The sequence below is a fragment of the Centroberyx affinis genome, unplaced genomic scaffold (genome assembly GCF_046629955.1).
Source record: "Centroberyx affinis isolate AG114_WGS23_722 - 3 ecotype Tasmania unplaced genomic scaffold, CSIRO-AGI_Caff_v1 ptg000538l_1, whole genome shotgun sequence".
Classification (NCBI taxonomy): domain Eukaryota; kingdom Metazoa; phylum Chordata; class Actinopteri; order Beryciformes; family Berycidae; genus Centroberyx; species Centroberyx affinis.
In genome coordinates this window covers 119,181-142,170 of record NW_027279186.1, presented here as the reverse complement: position 1 = coordinate 142,170, position 22,990 = coordinate 119,181, and the positions used below count along the sequence as shown (strand labels likewise).

General features: G+C 42.2%; 1 protein-coding gene across 2 annotated transcripts in view; it reads left to right on the top strand.

Annotated features, from left to right (window-relative positions):
* The window catches only part of LOC139642863 (gamma-aminobutyric acid receptor subunit gamma-3-like), a 71,253-nt gene extending 61,064 nt beyond the window's left edge, over positions 1-10,189 (top strand). The window contains exons 9-10 of one of the 2 annotated variants that reach the window (XM_071517897.1): positions 6,682-6,878; positions 9,908-10,189. In XM_071517897.1, the coding sequence (XP_071373998.1) occupies positions 6,682-6,878; positions 9,908-10,189 (479 nt within the window). Of the gene's footprint in view, positions 1-6,681; positions 6,891-9,907 lie in introns of both variants that reach the window. The other variant, XM_071517898.1, reaches the window with a different exon arrangement.
* Positions 10,190-22,990: the final 12,801 nt, after the last annotated feature.

Below are 22,990 nucleotides of genomic sequence, written 5' to 3'. Positions count from 1 at the left end.
TTGTCTGACCTCATTAGTAGCTGCTGACGTGCCAAGCTAATCACATAGAGATTTAATACATATTGTTTTGTTCATAGGAGCCACAGATGTAGCCACTGTATGAATTATTTTTTTTGCTTTCTTGCTGAAATACTATTGCTCTTTTGCTCCATCCTCAAAAGGAATTTCAAGGAAAGTTTTTAAGCTACAAGGAATGGTCTGCATAGTAAGTAGTGGATTTAGAGACATGGGAGTCTTCTTTTACTTTACTTTAATTTGACTATATAATCTTACTGAAGCAAATAGACTGTAATGTATTTAATGGAAGAATTGACAGTAGTAGGCTACTAATGCAGTGGAGATGACGCATAGCAGGGGACATCTATAATGGCTACCATTGTATGCATGTGTGGATGCCAGGTTTTATCGAAAGTATTGACTTTTGCTAGCTTTCACCTCGCTGCTGCTGGTGTGTTTTCCTCATCTCTCAACCAGAAGAGAATGAACACTAGGCAATAAGCTGTGTATCCTTCTCAAGGCTTCCAATACTAGGCCTAAACCACAATGTTCAAAACTCCTTTGTGTATGTGTGTGCCTGTCTGGCTATCTGTCTATCCACCTGTCTGACTGTCTGGTTAAGACACAACCAAAGGCAGTAAAAGCGTGTGATCTCTCTCAAACAACAGGTAGGGGAAGAGAGGCAAGCTGCCCCAGTCGAGATAAACATCCTCATTCAGCTCAACAATAGAAAGTCATTTGGCCTTTTTTCTCCAGTACATCGCCTCCGCTTTCAGGTCACCCCTCTTTCCTGATCCCGAAGCTGAAAGGGAAGAAGAGAGATAAGAGGGAGAGAGAGAGTGTGAGTGAGGGACAGAGGGTTAAAACTAACATGAGAGAGATGGAGAAGGGACAAAAGATAGCGGGGCCCGGAGTGGAGCGAGAAGTGAAGGCTCCCAGCGTGTAGTGGCAGGGGAGAAATGTCAGAACGAGGGAGGACGGCGGCTGAGATCACGGAGAGGTTGAAGTCCAAAGAGTAGGCAGGTGATGACACCTCCCCCCCGAGGCTGACTGCCTTGACAAGCTGCCAACATGTTCCAGGTGGTATTTCCAAAGAGCTGTCACTCACCCGCTACTCCTACAAAGTAAGGACGTTTGGCTGAGCGATAGCCTGGGAGTAAAAGAGATGAGCTGGGGTTGATTCCCATAGAGACCTCAATCTCTGCAGCTCAAATGGATCTGGACTGAGATATGCTGGGTGGGAGGCGGTGGTTGTTCAAGGGAAAAAAACTCACCCTAAAGCGGAATATAAGACCATGGATAACTCTCTGGCAAAGCTTGAATCCAGAGGGCCAATTCCAGCTGTGTCAGACACGTTCAATTCACTTCAGTTCAGATTTTATCATCCCATGAGGGAAATTCGCTTTGCAGGCAGGGCTAATAGCAAAAATACACTATATAAATACATAATAAAATCAGTGAAACAAAACCAAAGCACAGTAAAACAGAACAAATCGCCACAATGTACAGACATGCAAACATTAGTAAATAAGACCAGACAGGGAGTCAATAGTCCAATGCAAACAGTTTAATACACCTGCCATTAAATATGTGATACAGTTCCTTGACATTGAAAAATATTGTGTGGGCTGATGCTGGTTGTTGCTATAAGCAATATACTGTACATTGGGTAAATTATTCATTTTCCCCTTTCCGCAGCAACCCAGTGGCCTGCTGATACTGATATGAGTTACAGTTAAGCTGCAACTCTTAACCTGCCAAGTCATTCATTTTATATGGCCATTTTTCTTTGCCAGGCACACTGGGAAAGAAAAAAGTTCCTACGTTTGTCCCTCTGTGTCCTCAAAATGGCTCGCTAGCAGGGGCAGCATTCTAACACTAATGCTGCATTCAAGAAATGTTGGAAAGTCCGAATTTCCAACTTCTTACGAGGAAAAAACGGCCCTTCGAGTCAAGTAGGAAACATAGGCAAGATTTCTCAAACACAACATGACGGCATACACTGTTAATATTACACAGCATTACTTTTAACGTGTTTATAATCCTCACAATATACTTGAGTTTGATTTTCAGTGTTGACTTCAAATACTGTATATCAAAATACCTGGGTGGTAAGTGGTAAATAGGCCTATAGGAATTTGAAATGTAAAGTTGCACTTACAGTTGCTAATGTTCTAAGCTAACCAGCTAGCTAACGTTGCCAAATATCATTGACTATATGATTAGCTGTTACCTTGGGAACAGTATGTTTCTTCCCTGTTTTTTCTGAGTTGAACCACTGGAACACATAAAAGCTGTAATTACAACCTATTAGCTGGGAATTTCCAACTTTCGACTTTGAATGGAGCACAGTATAAGGGGCAACTACTATGAGAGCAGTCACTGATAATACTCTTGTCTGGTGTGACGAAATACCTTCTTTGGCTAGCATTCCTCATCAAAACTAAGGGGCATAGCTGCCAGAAAGGGCAGCTGAGGAGGCTTTTTTTCTCACAAGGGTCTAAAAGGAAAAAAAACAGAGGAAAATTCCAAAAACCAAGGTATCCCAGTGAGAGCCTTCACTCACGCGAACGCTCGTCGGCGGTGACACGACAGCTTGGATGTAAGAATATGACAGCGCTCCTCGCGGGAACTCTCTACCAAGACGATAGTAAGTTAGAGATAGGTGGTATTACAGAGGTATCAATCCTCACGCTCCCTACTGTGAAGAGATGGGGGAAATCTAAATGGGGTGCTTTTTTCACCGTGGGGACCAACTCGCTGTGATATGATCGGCTTGATGTAGGTCGTTTGTAGAGAAAAGTCTCTCTGTGGCACCTGGAAGCGCCAAAATGACAATGGACAGCACTCTGCCCAGAAAGCTGCCTTGCGTATTATGGCCTATAGACATCAAGCCCACTGTAAGGAAGTATAGGGGAAGGCTGGGTTAGTTAAATTATAGAATAGAGTAACCATCCCAGAACCTTTGTAGTCCCAAGTGTCTCCTTTGGTCATGTATGGCTCGTTGATTACATGCATGGGAGACCTAGCTTTGACTCAGGGCCTGAACAGAGTGCATGAAACACTTGGATTAAATTAGAATAGATTGAAATGGCAACATGTAGCATTTTAACATCAATGAATCATTACCACATTGATTTGAGACATTAGTACAATTACTGTAAACAAATGAGACCATTGCCGAGAAAGAATGCTTTACAGCACAAAAACGGAAATATTTATCTTCCCAGGCAATACACAACTTCACTCCAGTTCCACTATTCTAACTTCACATTTGCCAGCCTCATCACAATGCATATTAGTTGTTATCGTCTCTTATTTTTTCCTCTTGCTCTTCAAAACAAATTCAGGTAGAGCGATGCCAGGGAGGGGCAGAGGGGGGCAAACGGCAGCATCCTCTTCGCGACAGGGTTTATCGGAAATATAGAAAAGGAAAAGAAAGAGAAAAGGAATGCTGTGCTGAGACCAGGCTGAAGTCCATGTCGTCTCGTGACCTGATCGGTATTCCTCAGAACTATTTATAGAGGCTTCGTGCGCACAGGCGGCGGCCGGTGATACCTGGCTGCATTGATCTTTCTCTTCGGAGTATCCCTCTACACGCAGCAAAGATGACATTTCTAAACACAGTGGCGACACCCCGTCATCACCGGAGACGTGTGGCGCTCTATTAGGGTAACTGTCAAGTCTTTAAAATCTCATTTTGCAGTATTGCCTGTGTGTGAAGAACAGAGACAATATTTACTTCCTTTCTTGTCACACAGTTGAGAGAAAACAAGATTATTTTTCATCGAGGGGACGCAGTTACGCGGGTTTCTCACCGAGGATGTCTCCCGCATATTTGTTTTTACGCCGGCACATGTACTGGGGGTTTTCTCACTTCTGTGTGAACCCCCCCCCCCCCCCCCCCTCCCTATTCTCTTCCTCCGGATCTGAGAGTTCATGTTGTTAAGATTGGCTGCACAGACAGGGAGTCACCCAGTTGCCATGGCATCATGTAGCGACAATTCCCACAGAATGAATTCAACTGTGCAAACAAAACTCGTGATCCTGATTTGAAATAGCAACCGAGACTGTGAGCAGCCTGTGGGGTAGTTTGTAATAAACACAAAAAAAACCAACAAATGCACAAGGAGTAAACAGGTTGATTCCTCGAAAAAATGATGTCACACTGCTTCTAATGTACGACATTAATAAACAGATATTTGTCAGGATTTAAACAGAAAGTAAGAGTTTTCCCTGTTCCTAGTTTGGCAGTGAAATGTAATGAGTGGAGAAAGAGAAAGTCTAGACGAGCACTAGACCAGAGGAGGTAGCTTGAAATAGACGGGAGCGCTCGTCTCTATGGAAACCAGAGGCGAAAACAGTGGCACACACTGCCATGAAAGACATCTAGGAGATGTGGATGAAAGAGACGAGAGAAGAGAGAGAGAGAGAGAGGGAGGGAGGGAGGGAGAGAGAGAGTGTAAGACAAGGCATGAAGAGAAAGGGGAGATGACGAGAGAGAAAAGGAGAGAGAGAGAGAGAGAGAGGGCTGGTGCGCTGACGAGAGCGATGTGTATGTGTTACAGCCGTGGATATTGATGCCCCCAGTGGGCATTAATGTCAGCGGGTTCATCTCTCTTTGAAAGAATTGATTTCATTTCACCAAGCGAAGACAATATTGTCCTTTCTAAGACACCATAGGGAACAATCTCTCAAACGCTGACACCGATAACACGATAAAACGCACAATAAAAAAAAAAGTTATCCCCAATTAGAATAGTTATAATCACTAACTTTTTTTTATCCAAGGACCACAGTGGGTGGTGGATTACAATGTTAACAGCAACCTCGACTATTTTCCATCTTTTAGAGTACAAAAGAACAAACAAATGATGGTTAATTCCCAACCTGGCTTGTAAATGTTTCCATTGTAATTTCAGTTTCCAGTAGAGGTCAATTCAATGAGAATACTACAGCATTATCTAGCTCATTCATCACTGTCATTAAAAGAGAAGCGCACTGAGACGAGCTTTACCTCTCTAGGGATCCACTAATAACCGCAGTGTGTACATTGGCCCGGATATAACTGTCAACATAATCTGTCACTTTTAATTAGAGAAGTCCGCAACACACGTCTCAATGGTAAATTATGTCTCTGTCACCTAGAACATTGGAATGACTGTATCTCACACATAGTATACGACACATTCTTTCTCTACATTCTTGTGTTTTTGGGTTGAGGCCATGAAGCTTGTTGTCATGTTGTCATGAGAAAAGACTCTGGTGCACAGCGCGGATGTGTTGCCATGGCAAAGTTATCACTATTCCAACTTTCTCATGCTCTGGACACCAGCAATAACACAGCACTTTATTGTCTGTTTACATGGACATTTGCCTTGTATCCAATGCCTAAAACAACAATTACTACCACTTGTTTAAAAACATGTCCATTTAAAATGTAATTTTCCCAATAATAAGACTTTTACTTCCTTTTATTGAATAGATACTGCTCAAGATGAATGATTTGTTGAAGATGATTTTTACAACACTGTGGATTTTGATAGAGACCTTGACTGACTGACATGAATTTAGCTCTTGAAAACAATGTGGGGGAAAAAAGAAAGTTAATACAGATGATATCATAAGAAAAAATTACAAAATCGTCAAAATTCTATGGCTGCCATCTTTAGTGTTTTGACCAAAGTTTACAATGTAATTTCAATATGTGTAATTTCTATTCATTCTAATTCTAAAGAGACTCCACAGTATAAATAGGAATAGAAAGCTGACTTTTTACTGCATGCTTGCTGCATTACTGCTGCACTGCTGCTCCACCACAGAGAGAAAAGTTGTGTTTCAGTCACAATTAGGTGCAAGGAATCACTGATTTGTCGTTTCCCTTTAAATGCCTACCTGCCCAGCATAGCTGCTCGATCTCTCTCGCTCTCCCTCTCTCTCCCTCTCTCTCCACTCCTCTCTACTACCGGGCCCCCTGGGGGTCTGCTGCCGTGCCCGGGAGCAAGGGCGGGTCCGTCGCCGAAACCTTCCCCACACCGCAGATGATTCGCCTACATCCCTCCATCCTCCATTCATCGCAGTCTCCTCTTCATCGTTCATATCTGTTAAATAAACATGCTCATTTGCGTTCAATTGATGGTGTGGTCCTTGGCTCGTGAAAGGTTCTCAACCCGGGGGGCTCAGGACTCACCAGGGGGTCATGAGATGATTTTAGGGGCTGGCAACATGACTAATGACATGGGGAAAAAATAGATTTCTAATATGCAATTTTACTGTCATGTTTTTGATCTTTGGAATAAATGCTCCGTGAAATAATACGTATTCGCAGCCTTCTCATTGCGGGCTTCTCTCTAGAGCTAATCACGTACGATTCCCCCGAGAGGGAAAATAAAAAAAATCATCATTTCGAGTCGGAGTCTGTTCATTTACACCTGAAACTGGGGGCCATCACTTTTGATTCGGGGGTGTTGAGATGAACAGTCAAAACAGATTGATGCCTACAGCAGCTGTCGAAGTGCTAATGGAGCACTAATACAGGATAGATGCAGGACTGGGGACATCTACCCAGAATACCCCTATATATTATTAATGGTGATTAATAAACTACTGCCCAGCCCTTGTATAACCAGTGACTTGTCAGTTGACCCCGTCCCTGTAAAATGACACATGGCGTTACCTCCCTAGGTATCACCACAGTGCTGACCATGACCACCCTGAGCACGGTCGCCCGGAATTCCCTGCCCAGAGTGTCCTACGTGACGGCCATGGACCTGTTCGTCACCGTCTGCTTCCTCTTCGTCTTCGCCGCCATGATAGAGTACGCCATGCTCAACTACTACTCCTACAGCGTACGGAGACCCCCGCCCAAGACGCAGAGGATGGTAAGGCTGTGTGTGTGTGTGTGTGCGTGTGTGTAAAAGGGTGAGGCTGATCAGTTTTCCTAAGAGTCTAACAGCCCCGCGAGAGTTTGCCATGTTTAGACCCCTGTGTTCTTGGTAGTGGGGTAAGTGGTTGTTGCATACTCCCTCTCTTATTCCACATTTGTACAATCACTTCCCTTCTCTCTCTCTCCCTCTCTCTCTCTCTCTCTCTCTTTCTCTCTCTCACTCACACACAGGGCTTCCTAAATAAAGTCAAGATAAAAGAACACTATTGCGAGATGACACAGGACAGAATCATTCTAACAATTATATGTATAGCATGTTAAATGTTGAATTTTGTGTCCTTAGTATATTAATTGTTCATTATCGCAGAGTTACATTAGGGCCTAGGGTATCCAAGGTGCAGTGGACCTTGGATATAAAGGACCATACTGGTGTTTTTGCATGTTTTAGCCAATTCATGTATACTTTACAATACTATTGACCATTTCCCAAAGCATACCATACTTTTTAGATGTGGGGGGGAATGTTCACACCAAGTTACTTGATTGCTGCGTGGCAATTTAGTTTAATGCCTGCATTGATTTGAAATGTCTAGACATCTTCTGGTGTGTTCACATGCTGGTGGAAAGCTCCGACATCTGGGAAGTCAGCTGCCAGACGGCATTGCATTTCTGCAATATTTGGTCTGAAAATCAAGCCCAGAAGTCGAGTAAATATTCCAAAATCTAAAAAAGTACGGTATGCTTTGAAACATGGTATACTGTATATAATATGTGTGCAATGTAGTAAATGTGCTAAAACATGCAAAAACACCGGTATGGTCCTTTAAGGAAGCGCTAACCCTAAAATAATTTCCTAAATATGGTTTTGAGTTTGAGTTTTGGTATCATATGATGGTCTGAATGCTGTTTCAGAGGCTTTTCCACCGAGCCAAGGATAAAACACTTAGAATCCCTGTAACTTTTGGCAGGAAAACGACTTCAGTGTAAAGACATTGTTAACAGCCTTCTAAAACCCTAGCGTGTAAACATACGTACAAGTATGTCTGTCCACATGTATGAGCATGAGCATGAGCAGCTGTCTGAAAGCATTTCGCCGAGAGTTGATTCCTTCCCAACAATCCTAATGCTCTGCGTGGGCGAATTCAAGGCTTCCACCTGCCGAGAAGGCTTTAATGGCGGCGGCACACATCCACTTAAACTGAGTCACCTACTGCTGCTGTCGTTTCCCGCTCTCCACGTCCCCTCCCTCTTCATTATTCCCCCCCCCCCCGCCACCGTGGAATAGTTCTGTTGTGCGCGTCTCGGGGTTAACGCCAAAGACTGTCAGCTTCGGCGGAACAATTAAGTTGTGTTCCGTCCAATCCCCTCCTCTGCATTCCTCTCGCTGTATACTGTATTTTGGCTGGTCTGTCTGTGGGGAAGCCTCATATTCCCCCCCCCCCCTCCTCTCTCAGCGCGGTCCCTTTGTGCCGCCCACTCAGTCAATTCTCCTTCTGCACTACATACATCCAACTCTCGCTCTCTCTTTCCATCTCTCTCGTTTTCTCTCACTCGCTCGCTCGCTCGCTCTCTCCCTCTCCTCCCACTCTTCCCCTAAGAGTGGAAAAGACGTTTGAGAAGAACTGGAAAAAAAATGTGCGAAGATTTTATCACAATTAAGCTGTCCCATACAATTTTATAAGCATCAGGGGGGAAAAAATCACACAATAGATTTTCTCACACTATAGTTGTACATGTGAACACAGTAAACAGTAAAAAAAAAAAATCAATCACTCTCATTACATACCTTTTCTGTGTACTTGTACATTTGTACATTTTGAGTATTTTTTGAAGTCGGTAATTTTACTTTTATTTAAGTGTGTACTGACTCAAGTATTGTACTTAGCTACACATTCATTTCTATTTAATTTAAATCACATCCATTCAGAGCACAAATTTTGGAGTCCTTCCATAAACATGGAATTTCCATAAACTGGCTTTCCATACACTGGCAAATTGTATGGCACCATAAATGGTCCATTGTGGCGGCATTAGCAGGGGTTTTGTCAGCAGATGAGAGAAGAATCAAAGCAGAGAAGAGTAATCTGGTTTTACTTGATTTATGCACTTTATTTTGTAAAGTTTGTGTTAAGTTTTTTTTTTTATTAAAAGAAGTGTGAGTCTAGTCTGAATTCTGTCTTCTCATCCTTTTGCATGGAAAAGATCATATGTAACTGTCTGTTTTTTAACTAGCTTAACAAGCGTCTTTTTACTTTTTCTTCAAGGAAAAATCCACCCTAAAACATTTTAACACTGTTAAAAACAGCTGTTGGCAATGTACCTTGCATTTCTGGGTCCATTTTGTTGTTTGGTGTATTTTTATTATTCCTGCAGATAAACTGGCCAAGCGTAGATGACATGACATCACGTAAACACATTTCCAGTGCAGCTACAATGAAGTTTGATAGCAGAAAGTTTTTCACCTATCTATATCAACAGTAAATGTCAGCTTTTGGTGTCAGTCCCTTCAATCAAAGAGCTTCTTTCTAGACTCAATATTTTGCTCCGACATTCATCAATCACACAGGGAGAAATCCATCGTAGAAGAGGAAGAGATACCAACACTCCAACACAAACCTCAACAGACCAGAATGCAATGCAGCTAGAAGAGGTGTTGTGTTTCATTAAGGGACGCACACACGTTCACAAAGTAGCTAGCTATATTTATATTCCCACACACCCCACCTTTAATTGAAAGCAACACATTCACACCCCTTCTCTGTGGAGTTGTCGAAGGGCATTCTGGGAAATCAGTAACTGAAGTAGAAGTAGACCAGGCAGTTTGAGGGAAAGTGGGTACATCAAAAATGTAAATGAAAACACCAAATATATCCTGGAAAGCACTGAACCTTACACATTAATTAAGAGTACCAAAGGGTAGATTTTTCCTTTAACTAGATTTTTACCAGTAATTTTACTTCTATGTAAGTAAAATTTCTTCTGCTTGAGCTGGATGTTTATTTATACTCTGTCCACCCCATGCAGGCCTACTCAGCCCTCAACATGGGCCGTGCCCCGCGGTCGGCGATGCCCATGGGCAACTCCCTCTTCTGGCACGACTACGACGACAACTGCCTGTACGAGTGCCTGGACGGGAAGGACTGCAAGAGCTTCTTCTGCTGCTACGAGGAGTGCAAAGAGGGCGGCTGGAAGAAAGGCCGGATCCACGTCAACATCCGCGAGCTGGACTCCTACTCTCGGGTCTTCTTCCCCACCTCCTTCCTGCTCTTCAACATCGTCTACTGGGTCAGCTACCTCTACCTCTAGTTAGGCGCGTGATCCGAGGGTCCGGAAGAAACGGGAGTCCGGAGTCCCCGTCTTCTTTGCGTCGGGGCTCGTGATTCGAGGTCTAGAACTAAGCGTTGGGAGGAGGACTTGAGGCGGGAGTCTAGCGGGGAGTCTTGCGAGAGACGTGCTGCCGTTGGACCGGTACGACTGAAGAACACCGGTGTTGTGGTGTAAAAAGGGCCACGGTACGGTACATTTGAGCGATTGGGGATTGTGGCACTCTGGACAGATCTGGACAATAAGGAGATATTCGAGAAAGAAGAAGAAGAAGAATGAGAATAAAAAGCTTAGCAGTGATTGATTGGTACTGTTTGTGACTCTCAGAAACCAAAAAAAAAACAACAGACAACTGCGATTCAAGAGACGTTTGGGGTTGCACTGCTTGAATCCTGGTCGGCGAGATGGCGAAGCATCCATAGTGCCTTCTTCAGAAAGGGTGCGACACCGAGAGACGCAGCTTCAGAGTCCCCCCCCCCCCCCCCATTATCTTTATTACCTCATCCATCACGCCGCCGCATGCTGAGCTGTTTATTCTTTGATGAAACCGACCCGGATAACAGTTTCCACCACTGGAGATGCTTAAAAGCGTCCACTCACCGTTCAGTTCGTAGCACATTAGTTTTAGTTGTACTCTAGGATTAGTTCTACTTTCTAATAATAGTAACGCTTCATTATTATCATTGGGATTAGTCGTGTTTTCACTGCAGCTCTGCTCGTTCACACATCAGCTGTTAATCGTTAAGTGAGAGTTAAGTGTCATGGGCAGTGGTTTGTATGATAAAATCTTTCTTTATGGAGTCAGTGAGCTTTACAGAGACGACTGTGTTCATAATGCTTTCTGACCAGCCAACGCAGTTTAGATGCCAAGAACATTTGGGTGTTTTTTTTATTAACACACAATGTATAAGAACTGCATACATATAAGCATATATACAAATATACATGCAAAAAAATCACCTGGTGGGCATTGTGCACATTATTGCCTTGGCCCTGTCCAAAACAGAACATTTTCAACTGCACCAGTTTTCAGCAATGTTGTTGACACATTGCTATTAGGGTAGACCAATATATAATTGTCTGATAATGTAAGGCCTATTTATTAAATATCAGCTATCGGCCTGTCACTGATGGAGGTTCCTCCCTGACCACAACTGCATAAAAACAGTCTGCAAAAACCTGCAATGACATTTTATTTCCTTTACACATTTTAATTTTACATTTAATAGTCCAATATGTTTATTTAGTTTTTTTGTAAATTCATTCTTCACATTAAGGCAAAAGGTGTCCCAGAGTTTCCCCTGTAACTGAATAGGCAAGGTGGGTCACCCTGTCTTAAGGAAATTCATCAGTATGGGTTTCAATGGAGAGTTTTAGTGTCACATGACAATCTAACTGCTGTTTCAGAGGCTTTTCCACCCTGACAAGAATACAATTCTGGGGGAGAGACTGAAAATGTATAATTTAGTGGCATGAAAATGGTTAAATTTAAAGATACTGAATATTGGCGCAATATATCAGCAGCTTCAATACAGAGATATCGGTATCGGCCTTCAAAAGCCAATATGGGTTGAGCACTAATACACTTACAAACATTTTTCAAAATTTAGTAGAGCTTGAGTGGATAAAATTGGGGTCTTGATGAAAGTTTCAATACCGTTACTTTTTTTTTGTCCCTGATGAAAACTGGAATGGATTTTCTGATGTCCTGCCATACATAGGACATAAAGGCACACCCCGCTGTGCCCAGCTGGCAATGAACATAGGTGCTGTAAAATAGGTTCTATATATTGTGATAGTCCATACACCCACAGACACAGAGTCATGTTGAAAAATGAATGATCTATAACGGTTGCTGATGACGCTTGACGGAGTCCCACATCCCTTCTTCAAACATGTAAAATTGATGCCACATGGAGGCACACAGACAAAGTTCAGAGAACACAGGGACGGATAGGACGGAGGGTGTTTGAAACATCTTGTTTTGGTTTCGTTTACTGTTATATGGTGTTTCCGCAGTTGTTTGGCTTTGTAGAACAACCCTCCCCCCTCCCACTGCCCCCCCCCACCCACCCCTACCACCCCTCTCTTTTCTCCCGGTATTTGTATGTTCAGAGAAAGCTTTTATGTACGATGTATCTAATTAACGTTTCTATTTTCATACAGTTATATATATGGAATGTATGTTAGGCCGGTAGCGAGGCCGGAGTCGATCCGTTTTCCAGTTCAGTCAGTTCAAGGAGCGTAAATGAATTCATATTTGGGGGGGGGGGGGTCCTGCATATTCATATGGCCTCGAGACAATTAGTGTCCTGTCCAGAGGTTTGTGCTTGCAAATCAAGCTGCCTCGAGTAGCGCTAGAGAAACTGGAGAGGGGCTATTGCCCTATGGGCCGTTACTTACTTTGCTGACTTAGTATATTAGCTCATTTGAAGCAATTCATAAAGTAAAATTTCATTGGAATTTAGAAACTGCAAAAAATAATGTTCTATCTATCTATCTATCTATCTATCTATCTATCTATCTATCTTAGTCCTTTATGAACTGACTGAATTGAACGGAGTTTGGCCCACGCAGAAGTAAACTATCCTCACCTCTGATATTTCTACTACACTTTATAAGTGTCTTAGTCCGTTGAGATACTTCAATAAAACAAAATCACTATTTTCTACGTCTTTATGGAAATCACCTGTGTGTTTCAACTGATTGGGACCTGTATTTATAAAGCCTCTCAGCAACACGAGTACTAACCCAGGATCAGCAATGGCGTCATACGAGGATAATGAAATCACTTGAAATGGAAGTGGGTACGGGCCCAGGATCAGGGATGAAGTCATACAAGCATAATGAACTCACTTAAAAGCCTCCTCCAGGGACCTCATCACCCCATTTAAATTTCTAAGCTTCTCTGAAAACAGCCCGTCTCCAAAAGTGGTGTGTAATTACATCCATCAGTTACAATCTCAGTCACACTGAGGCTCGGGTGTGCGGGGGGGGTGGAATCAAAGAAAAGAAAGAATGTTTTTTTTCCCAAGTGTCAGGAATCAGTTGTAACTCAAACCAATCGTTCACAACTTGTTTTAATTTGTGCTAATTGTTAGTGAGGTCTCTGGAGGGGTGGGCTTTACAGAGCCATTCTGATCTTGGATCAGCACTCCTAAGTGAATATTTTATGAAAACAGGATCTAGAGTGACAATAGTCAGGTATGTTTTTCTAGTGCGTGGTACATTGCTTATATTAATAAATAATGTTTTTGGTCAAGCGCTACTCTGAAGTCTTTTTGTGCCCATGGCAAGATGAAAGCTACAAAAAACATTAACCTATGTTGTTGAGCAGTAAAGCAGGCCTACAGGTAACTGCCAAAGTAAAGAAAACAAAGGCATAGTGTCCTAATAGTGTGCTGAGCCACCATGAGCCGCCATTAATATGTGTCAGTGTGCCTTGGCATAGATTGGGAAAGTGTCTGGGTCTCTGTTGGAGGGATGCAGCACCATTCTTCCACAAGAGTTTTGCACTTCCGTCCAGTTGCCCCTAGTTAAACAATAAGACAAGCAATGGACAAGCTTCATCACTGATGCTGACTGATGTGATTGTAATGTGATTAAGGCAGTAATGCAAGTAAGGCAGGACCCATGTAAACAAGCGTATCTGCAGTATCATATGCACATAATACCAGTCAGAAAATGTATACACCTTAATCACATTTCTCTAAGTGTGATCAAGCTGCATAGTAGTTTTTTGTCCTCTCCTTTTGAATAGTCACTATATTCATACTGTAAACATAAACATACTGTAGACACTGAGATTTCAAAGCCCAAATAATGGCCATTTTATGCATGACCCTAAGCATGATGGGATGCAAATTTATGAATTGCCATAGAGATAACAGTGTCAAAGCACAGTATACTTTGTATCCCTCATTTGCTTATTTTTTCTTCTTACTTTGGCAATTACCTATACGTTCACATGTCCCCACCCCTTTTATTAATGATCAGTTTGATCTGGGTTTCATTCAAATTAACTAGAGAAGCGTGATTCTGAGCTAACACTATTATGAATCTACCTTCATTGCAAGTCCTCCATGCACACTTGATATGCATGGCGGTGGTATTATAGAAAGAAGACTTGTTAATTATTGTAGTGATAGATGTGTGTTTTGCTTATGATATCTCTTACCTTGAAATATTTAGTTAGCCTAGGATTTATAGTCAAAATAAACAGACAGTGCTTATTGATTAGTATCATTAGTCCATGAGACGTGTATGTCAAGAGGCTGTGATGGACAAGTTGAAAAAGGAAGCCTATCATATACAATGGGATGGGTTACAAGTATCCTCAGGCAGGCTCCCTGGCTAATAACACTGATACCACTAATATCCAATGACAGATGCACAGGCACGTCACTGCTTTACCCTGAGTTTGTTGACCCAGTTTTGAGCGAGCGGCAGAACAGAGAACGACAGAGTGAGAGACAGACAAATAAGAGGAAGGGAGTCAAAGAGTGGATATTACAGCACGGAACTCAATCAAAGGCAAAAACTGGAAGAATCTCCCGCCGCCCACGCAACACAGTGGCAGGATGGCACGCTACCACTGTGGATACGGGGAGAAAATCACTTATGCGGTGAAAATTGAGCTGTCAGTGTGTGTGTGTGTGTGTGTGTGTGTGTGCGTGTGTGTAGATTTACCTCATGAACTCACTCATGCTTGTTAAGTGACAGCTTTGCATCCAAGAAGAACGGACACCTTGTATGAGAAATCCTTCTACAGGGAATCGATTGTATGTGTGTGTGTGTGTGTGTGTGTGTGTGTGTGGCTGTGTGTGCATGCATGCAGTATTTGCGTGCGTTCATGCTTGAGTGCATGCATACCTCAGTGAAAAAAGAATCTCTGCCTTTGTTACGTGTGTTGTGTGTGTATGTGTGGGTGTGAGTATACGTGTGTGTGTGTGTGTGTGTGTGTGTAGGGGTCAGTAGTTGATCGGCGGCGTGCAGAGGGAAAGAAGGCAGGAACTCTGGAAATTCCCTTGTCCCACAGTGGGACATTCTGCCGCAACATCAGGCTCACACACACACACACACACACACACACGCACACATCACCTTTGTCCCACTTTCCCTCACTTTCACCACAACTGTGTGTGTGTGTGATCTAGTTCATGTATGATAAATGAGGAATGATCTTGAGATGTGAGCAGGTGTGACAGGTATATGGATCACAATTAAAGGGTGTGACAGTGTGTGTGTGTGTGTGTGTGTGTGTGTAGCCCGTCCTTCATGCATATTGATCCTATAGTCCACATCAAGGCAGAGACTGCTCTGTGATAATTGTCTTGTATCTGCATGACTTCGCAGCCTGGATGGCAGTGTAACCTTCTCCAAGGTACATCAACGTCAATGGATATTTAACACCAATTTCACACTGACATAACATTTAGAGAGTGAAAGCAGTGTGAGCAGCACATCCATTCCCATCCACTGTTGGCTAAGTGTGTTACTGCCCAGTTTCAGCTGTCAACTGTCGTGTGCTTTTTTTTGTGTGTTTAGGGAATTATTCCATGCTTTTCGTGACAAGTCAGTGCAGCTTTCAGTTTAGTAATCACATTGGTAATGGAGAGCTTTCAGGTGACATAACACACCCTCAGGCAGCCATATTGGAGGTCGTCAGCTCTTGGGAAACATAATTGGCTGTGAACAGGTGATTGCACTTCTAAATTACTTTTTCTGTCTCAAAAGAACTGAATAGACATGGTAAATCTGATCAATTTTGTGTCTAAATAATGTCAGCCTGTTAGCTATATAGAACGTATTTAGAGCAAACAAATTTGAGTGTTAGTAGTGGCTAGTCATCACAGCTTAACATTAACACCACCTTTCTTTAGGATCAAAGGGGCTAGGACTAAGGACAAGACAGTTTTTGCATCACAGTAACCTAAATTTGGAAACAAATCTAATTATAAGACAATTCACTTTTACTTATAGCATTGCTGAATTGATCTAAATCCACACCTCAACAATCTTGTTCAGGTACCTGTATCTCTCTTTCTCTAGCCCGGTTGTTATATATTTAGACATGAGCCAAGCTGTGCACAGCCAATTCCCCAGTGGACCTCCAAGATGGGACCAAAGCTTCTATTGACCACTCAATATCCTTTTAGAAACGAGTGCGCCAGCGCTTTCTAGGTGCGCAGGTCGAGGGGTTGGGTACACTGGCGGTTCCAGGGAGGTTTTGTAGAAAAATATAAACCTATTACCAATATAATGTAGCTCTAATATGCCTAAAATCAACTGCAAATTGTATAACTGTAGTGTGTTTCTATTTATGATGCCTTCATGGTCATGAACAAAATGTGTAGTGAATACTATTCTTGTTGTGTTTGTCATAAAATGCATTGTACTATTTATAGTATTTTTTTTAGCATGAATTTGCTTAAAAATATGTATATTTTTTCAAACCATGCATATATATAACTGTTAAGCTTAAAATCATTGGTGCCCCCAAAATAACAACTGGCCCCATCTCATTTTAAATGGTCTAGAAGCGCCACTGGTTGGCTGGGAAGTATGCATGATTGGAGCGAGTGAAACTATGTTGACTTTAAAAAACTCCACCTGTTAACACCAAAGTGCTGCGGCTGAACAAAATATTTAATTCATGCGTTGACTGTGTTTGAATCCTACCGCACTGCCTGGTGTACGAGCGCACACCGCGTTCCCCTCATGCAGGTCTCATACTTGAGACTGCTTAGAGAAGCTCCAGTCCCAAAATTATGTCTTCTAACTATCATGTTGCAGTAAGATCGAAGTTTTAGCATAAGAAGTAATAGTGGTAGTGGTGGTTACATCATCCACATCCACAAAGACAGCAGCCTGTTTTTTGTACACTGCGTGGGTGGTCCTCTCACCTTTAGTGTTTTTATATTATTCTTTATATAGACAGTAGAAAGTAGAGACACAGGAGAGAAAGCTCTGACGAGACAGTCTAGAGTGGTTGCAGCATGCGGCAAAGGTTGTATGCAGGATTCAAATCCATGCTGTTAGGAGCCACAGTGTGTGCCTCAGCCTAAGGGTACCGAAGCAAAGCGTTTTCAATAGCAACATATAATCAAAACGACCATTTCCCCATCACTCTTCTCGGTTTTATGTTAACGTCTGCTCGTTCATATCCATAATCAACGCCATAAATTGCTGTGTGTATAGTCAGCAGTGTGAATGGTTGTTGATGTGTTCTTTTATGTCTATTAGTGTTAACGGACATGGCAATTCCACATCACCATGTGGCCAGGCATTTGTCAGAAAGCATTTTGAATATAAACCTCAATGTTTTTAAGATACTTGGAGCACTTGATGGGTTTGGTTGACGATATGAAGACAATTCAGATGTCAGGAAAGCTGTCAATAGCTGTGAATGAGCAACCTTCTCCCCACTCTCAAAAATTAACATTAATGTGCCCTTCAGGCTCTTAACCCCCAGCTGCTCCAATGGAAGAACCCACTGAGCAATTTTACTTTGATTAGCCGTTTAAAAGCCAAAAAAGATCGTGGGCTACGTGACAGCAAGAGCACAAGACGCAACGCCGAAATCACGTCTAGTGCTCAGTGGGAAGCTCACGTGTGTGAATGTATGAGTGTGGAGCAGGATGTTTATGAAATAGGGCATCAGCAGTCCCTGCCTGGATAAATAAAGGTTGCATATAATCTGATATTCCAAGGAGTTTAAAAATAACTAAGTAAGTCGGTTTCGCTACAGTTGCGAACTGGGTAGTAAGAAGAGGGCATGTGCTGCATGCACAAACATATCTACAACCCGCAAAAACACTTCGGTCTCATCTGATGGTTTTCATTAATCAGAACTCGAGGGAAATCTGTGTGTTGGCTGGGTGCGTCTGACATTTCGCCATATGCAGAAGTGTTTACAACTCAATAACGGTGAAACGGAGAGTGTGGGGCTTCGTCTCACAATGCCCATTACTGATGACTTTGTTAAAGATGCATCCAGTTTCACTCTCGCTGCCCGAAAGAAACAAATAGCAGCTCAGGGGAAATCTGACCAGAACAGTTTTCTGCGTCAATTTCATAAAGATACACCTTCCTCTTTCCAGGGGGAAATCTTCACATCATAATGGACATCTGCCTGGATTTCATTTGCTCACCCAGTTACTATTACTACTAGTACTATAGCCCCTACAACTACTACTATCACAAGCTGCAACAAGTATTTCTACTACTGATAGTAATAGTTTGTCTTGGTTTTTTCTCTCACAGTAAAAATCAATATTTCAATGTAAACAATGTTACAAAGTGCTGTACATTTACTTAAAAAATAGCTAGAAGTCAAGGTAAATTTAGGTCTACTGTGTGAGTCAAATACTGTGACAATCACAGATCACAGACAGATTGCTATCATACATCATGTTTAAACATCCGGAAATGCCCAGATACTTCATATCACATTGGCTTCTCCTCGGTTTGATATTCTATTTCATTCTGTGCTCAAAACCGTGGCTCAGGGGAAATCCTTTGACCGTGGCAGTCATTATTGTAGAGTGATTAAGAGAAATGAGCAGCCGTTGTCCAAACATCTGCGACGGTCCTGTTGGTTTTTTGGACCCTGCGGGGGGAACCTGAGTCAAAGTCATCACATCCACCAGCTGTCACCGCCAAGCAGGGGAGCTCCGGAGTGGGCTGGGGTATCGTTTTGAAATGTTTGATACTGGTACTGGTGTCAGTCCCTCGAAACCAGTACCGACACTACAGTATTTGTTTTGATACTTAGTGGAAAAAGACAATTTTAGCTTCTTTATATTGGTTACCTGAGTTGGTTTTACTGATCAATTTTAAGGCAATGATTGGTCTGGCACCAAACTATATCACAGACCTTTTAACCCCATATGAACTGGATCATAGCCTGAGGTACACAGCCTGAGGTAGACTCCTATTGGCTAGATTAAAAACAAGAGGTTCCTATTGGCTGCTCTAATATCTAGATGAAAAACAAGAGGTTGCTATAGCTGTTCAGAAGTCGAGATGAAAAACAAGAGGTTCCTATTGGCTGCTCAAACGTCTTGGTTAAAAAAAAGAGGTTCCTATTGGCTGCTCAAAAGTCTTGGTTAAAAACAAGAGATTCCCATTGGCTGCTCAAAAGTCTTGGTTAAAAACAAGAGGTTCCTATTGGCTGCTCAAAAGTCTTGGTTAAAGACAAGAGGTTCCTATTGGCTGCTCAAAAGTCTAGATGAAAAACAAGAGGTTCCTATTGGCTGCTCAAAAGTCTTGGTTAAAGACAAGAGGTTCCTATTGGCTGTTCAGAAGTATAGATGAAAAACAAGAGGTTCCTATTGGCTGCTCAAAAGTCTAGATGAAAAACAAGAGATTCCTATTGGCTGCTCAAAAGTCTAGATGAAGAACAAGAGGTTCCTATTGGCTGTTCAGAAGTCTAGATGAAAAACAAGAGGTTCCTATTGGCTGCTCAAAAGTCTTGGTTAAAAACAAGAGGTTGCTATTGGCTGCTCAGAAATCCAGATTAAAAACAAGAGGTTCCTATTGGCTGCTCAAATGTCTAGATGAAAAACAAGAGGTTGCTATTGGTTGCTCAGAAATCTAGATTTAAAACAAGAGGTTCCTATTGGCTGCTCAAAAGTCTAGATGAAAAACAAGAGGTTCCTATTGGCTGCTCAAAAGTCTTGGTTAAAAACAAGAGGTTGCTATTGGCTGTTCAGAAATCTAGATTAAAAACAAGAGGTTCCTATTGGCTCTTTCAAAGTCTAAATCATAAACAAGAGGTTCCTATTGGCTCTTTCAAAGTCTAAATTATAAACAAGAGGTTTCTGTTGGCTGTGATCAAAAGGTGATCAGGGTCCTAGACTTTGGATCGATCTGCCTGATGAACTTAGGCTTTTAAAATCTCTATCATCTTTCTCTTCATCAACCATCACTTTTTTTGAAAAACAAGAGGTTCCTATTGGCTGCTCAAAAGTCTAGATGAAAAACAAGAGGTTCCTATTGGCTGCTCAAAAGTCTAGATGAAGAACAAGAGGTTCCTATTGGCTGTTCAGAAGTCTAGATGAAAAACAAGAGGTTCCTATTGGCTGCTCAAAAGTCTTGGTTAAAAACAAGAGGTTGCTATTGGCTGCTCAGAAATCCAGATGAAAAACAAGAGGTTCCTATTGGCTGCTCAAAAGTCTAGATGAAAAACAAGAGGTTGCTATTGGTTGCTCAGAAATCTAGATTAAAAACAAGAGGTTCCTATTGGCTGCTCAAAAGTCTAGATGAAAAACAAGAGGTTCCTATTGGCTGCTCAAAAGTCTTGGTTAAAAACAAGAGGTTGCTATTGGCTGTTCAGAAATCTAGATTAAAAACAAGAGGTTCCTATTGGCTCTTTCAAAGTCTAAATTATAAACAAGAGGTTCCTACTGGCTCTTTCAAAGTCTAAATTATAAACAAGAGGTTTCTGTTGGCTGTGAAAAAAATATATATATATAATCTTTTTCTTCATCAACCATCATTTTTTTCATTTTCTACACTTGCTTTTATGTAATGATATTTCATTATTGATTTTGTCAGTTCATTTTTGTGTTTCTTACCTTGCTTTCATTGCGTTTGCACTAGATTTATCTGGGTTTTTTTTGGTGTTACTCATTTGTAAAGTATTTTGTAAGGTGCTGTATAAATGAAAGAAGTTGTTGGCCCATTATTGGCAGAGAGCGGTCCAGCTAGCTTTTGCCTTGACATTTAACGATCACACTGCATAGATAACATGGGGCTAAAATGAAGTGAAACGAAATGTCAAAAAAATGCATTGGCTATGTAATGTGTGGAAAAACGATAACAACTTAAACACCTTCTGAAGCAACAAGCTCGCATTACGAGATAGTGTGGCCACTGCTGGCTGTGTTTGAGGTGGACTCTGTATCTCACTGCATTGGTTGCATTTTGTATTTGCCAGTCTTCTGCTACAAAGTATAACCTTATCTTTGCTGCTTCTGTTCTAGCATTGTTGAAATGTCATTCTGATTGAAGTTTTGCACTAAAGCAGCCTTCGTCGTTTTGAAGTTGGTTGGAGTGGGTTGTGTGTCTGGCTTGGAGCCAACAGCCAAGCAGGTTAATGTACTTGATGATTTAAACATTGAAAGTTGATACAAAATGTCCTAACATCTTTCCATGCTTGGTAATATGTTTCAGTTGGTACCCAAAAAAGCACAGAATCTTGATACTTAGCTCTACTTCTGAGTACAGTAAAGTGCTTGTGATATGCTGCAACATACTTCAAAACCTCTTCTAGAAACACCATAGAAACTGGGGGACCCTGATGGATCAGCAATGTGAGGCGAACACAATGAGTTTGATTCCCATTCACCCTCCCCTTTGTTACACGCCATCCTCCTCCTCTCCCATGCTCTCAAATAAAGCAGAAATCTTGTATAGTCAGTCAGACGGAACGCCGATCTACGCCGCGATGTCCCCCGCTGTGCCGAGCTTTTTATTTGCATCTGAAAACGGCGAATTGGAGAAAACCTGATGCAAAATCAACACCAATCTTCTGACAGCTGCTACCTTGCAGAGTGCTCTCTCTCTGGAGCCGGGGAAGGACGAGGCCAGATGCCAGCAGAGAAGGTTGAGACGACAACATCGGCGCAGCACAGAAATGTGGGGAAAATTGTTCATAAGAGCAGCAAAATGGTGTCATTTGTAAAATGCACCTGATTTCCCCTTCGACCTGATAATATTTTTCAAATTCTCTCATATGCCGTATCACTGGTTGACAAGATAGGTGGGTGTGTGGAGGTGGGTGAGAAGAGGCAGGATGATAGATGATGTATTGTGATGGCTGGTGACATATACTAGGAAATCGCCACAATACAACCATGCAGTATATAACTTTGTGTTTATTTTTTTTAGTTCATTTTGTGTGAAATCCTTGCGAAACTTGCTCTACCCTTAAAGGACCATGGAAACCTTCATTCCTTCTCTCTACCTGCTTAATCCTTTTCAGGGTCACGGAGGGCTGGAGCCTATCCCAGCCCACACTGGGCAGAAGAAAAGATAGACATCCTGAACAGGTGACATCACACTCCGGGTGGTAACTGGCATACGTTCAAATTGGCGTACTGTGTCATCGAGTGTGCTTTCGCCAGGGCCACGCACCCTTTTGGGGACATAGTGTATTGTCCGTATGTGAGTTAGTGAGCTTTGAGTCCATACCGCATTGTTCAAACAGATGGAAGAACATGCTGAAAAGTTGCTGTGTTGTGGCTTGCACCTTCAGCAAGTGTAAAAATCCCGATCTTCGGTTCCCAGAAACGTTATGAGTTTACCGCTAGCTCGCCATCTAGCTAATGAGTGGGTGGCTGCTTGGACAGTGGAGTCACTCCTTCAAGTTAGCAGCATAGGTAAAGAGGACTGGTGATTGGATCAGGTATATATTTCGGGATATGTGTCTGGCCACATAGATGGGTCATTGATCCACTTTGAGGGAGGACTGAGGGGGCATGAAGGCTGAACAATTAACCTTTATTTTACCAGAAATTGCAAATGCTCAAGCTCAGAGTTGCACAATAATCTAAAGACATGTATTCCCTAATTAATTTAGTGAACAAATAACTTAAGCAGACTGATGAAACTCCTCTGATGAAAACATGTACACATCAATACAGTCTTCCACTTTCTATCCCCTAAGTAGAGGCGGAGTCGTACGTCATATGTCTGATCTATAGCGCATGAAAACAATGGCAGACAACAGAGACAACCAGATCAATCAAGAGACATGGACCAAGAAAAAGCAAGTTA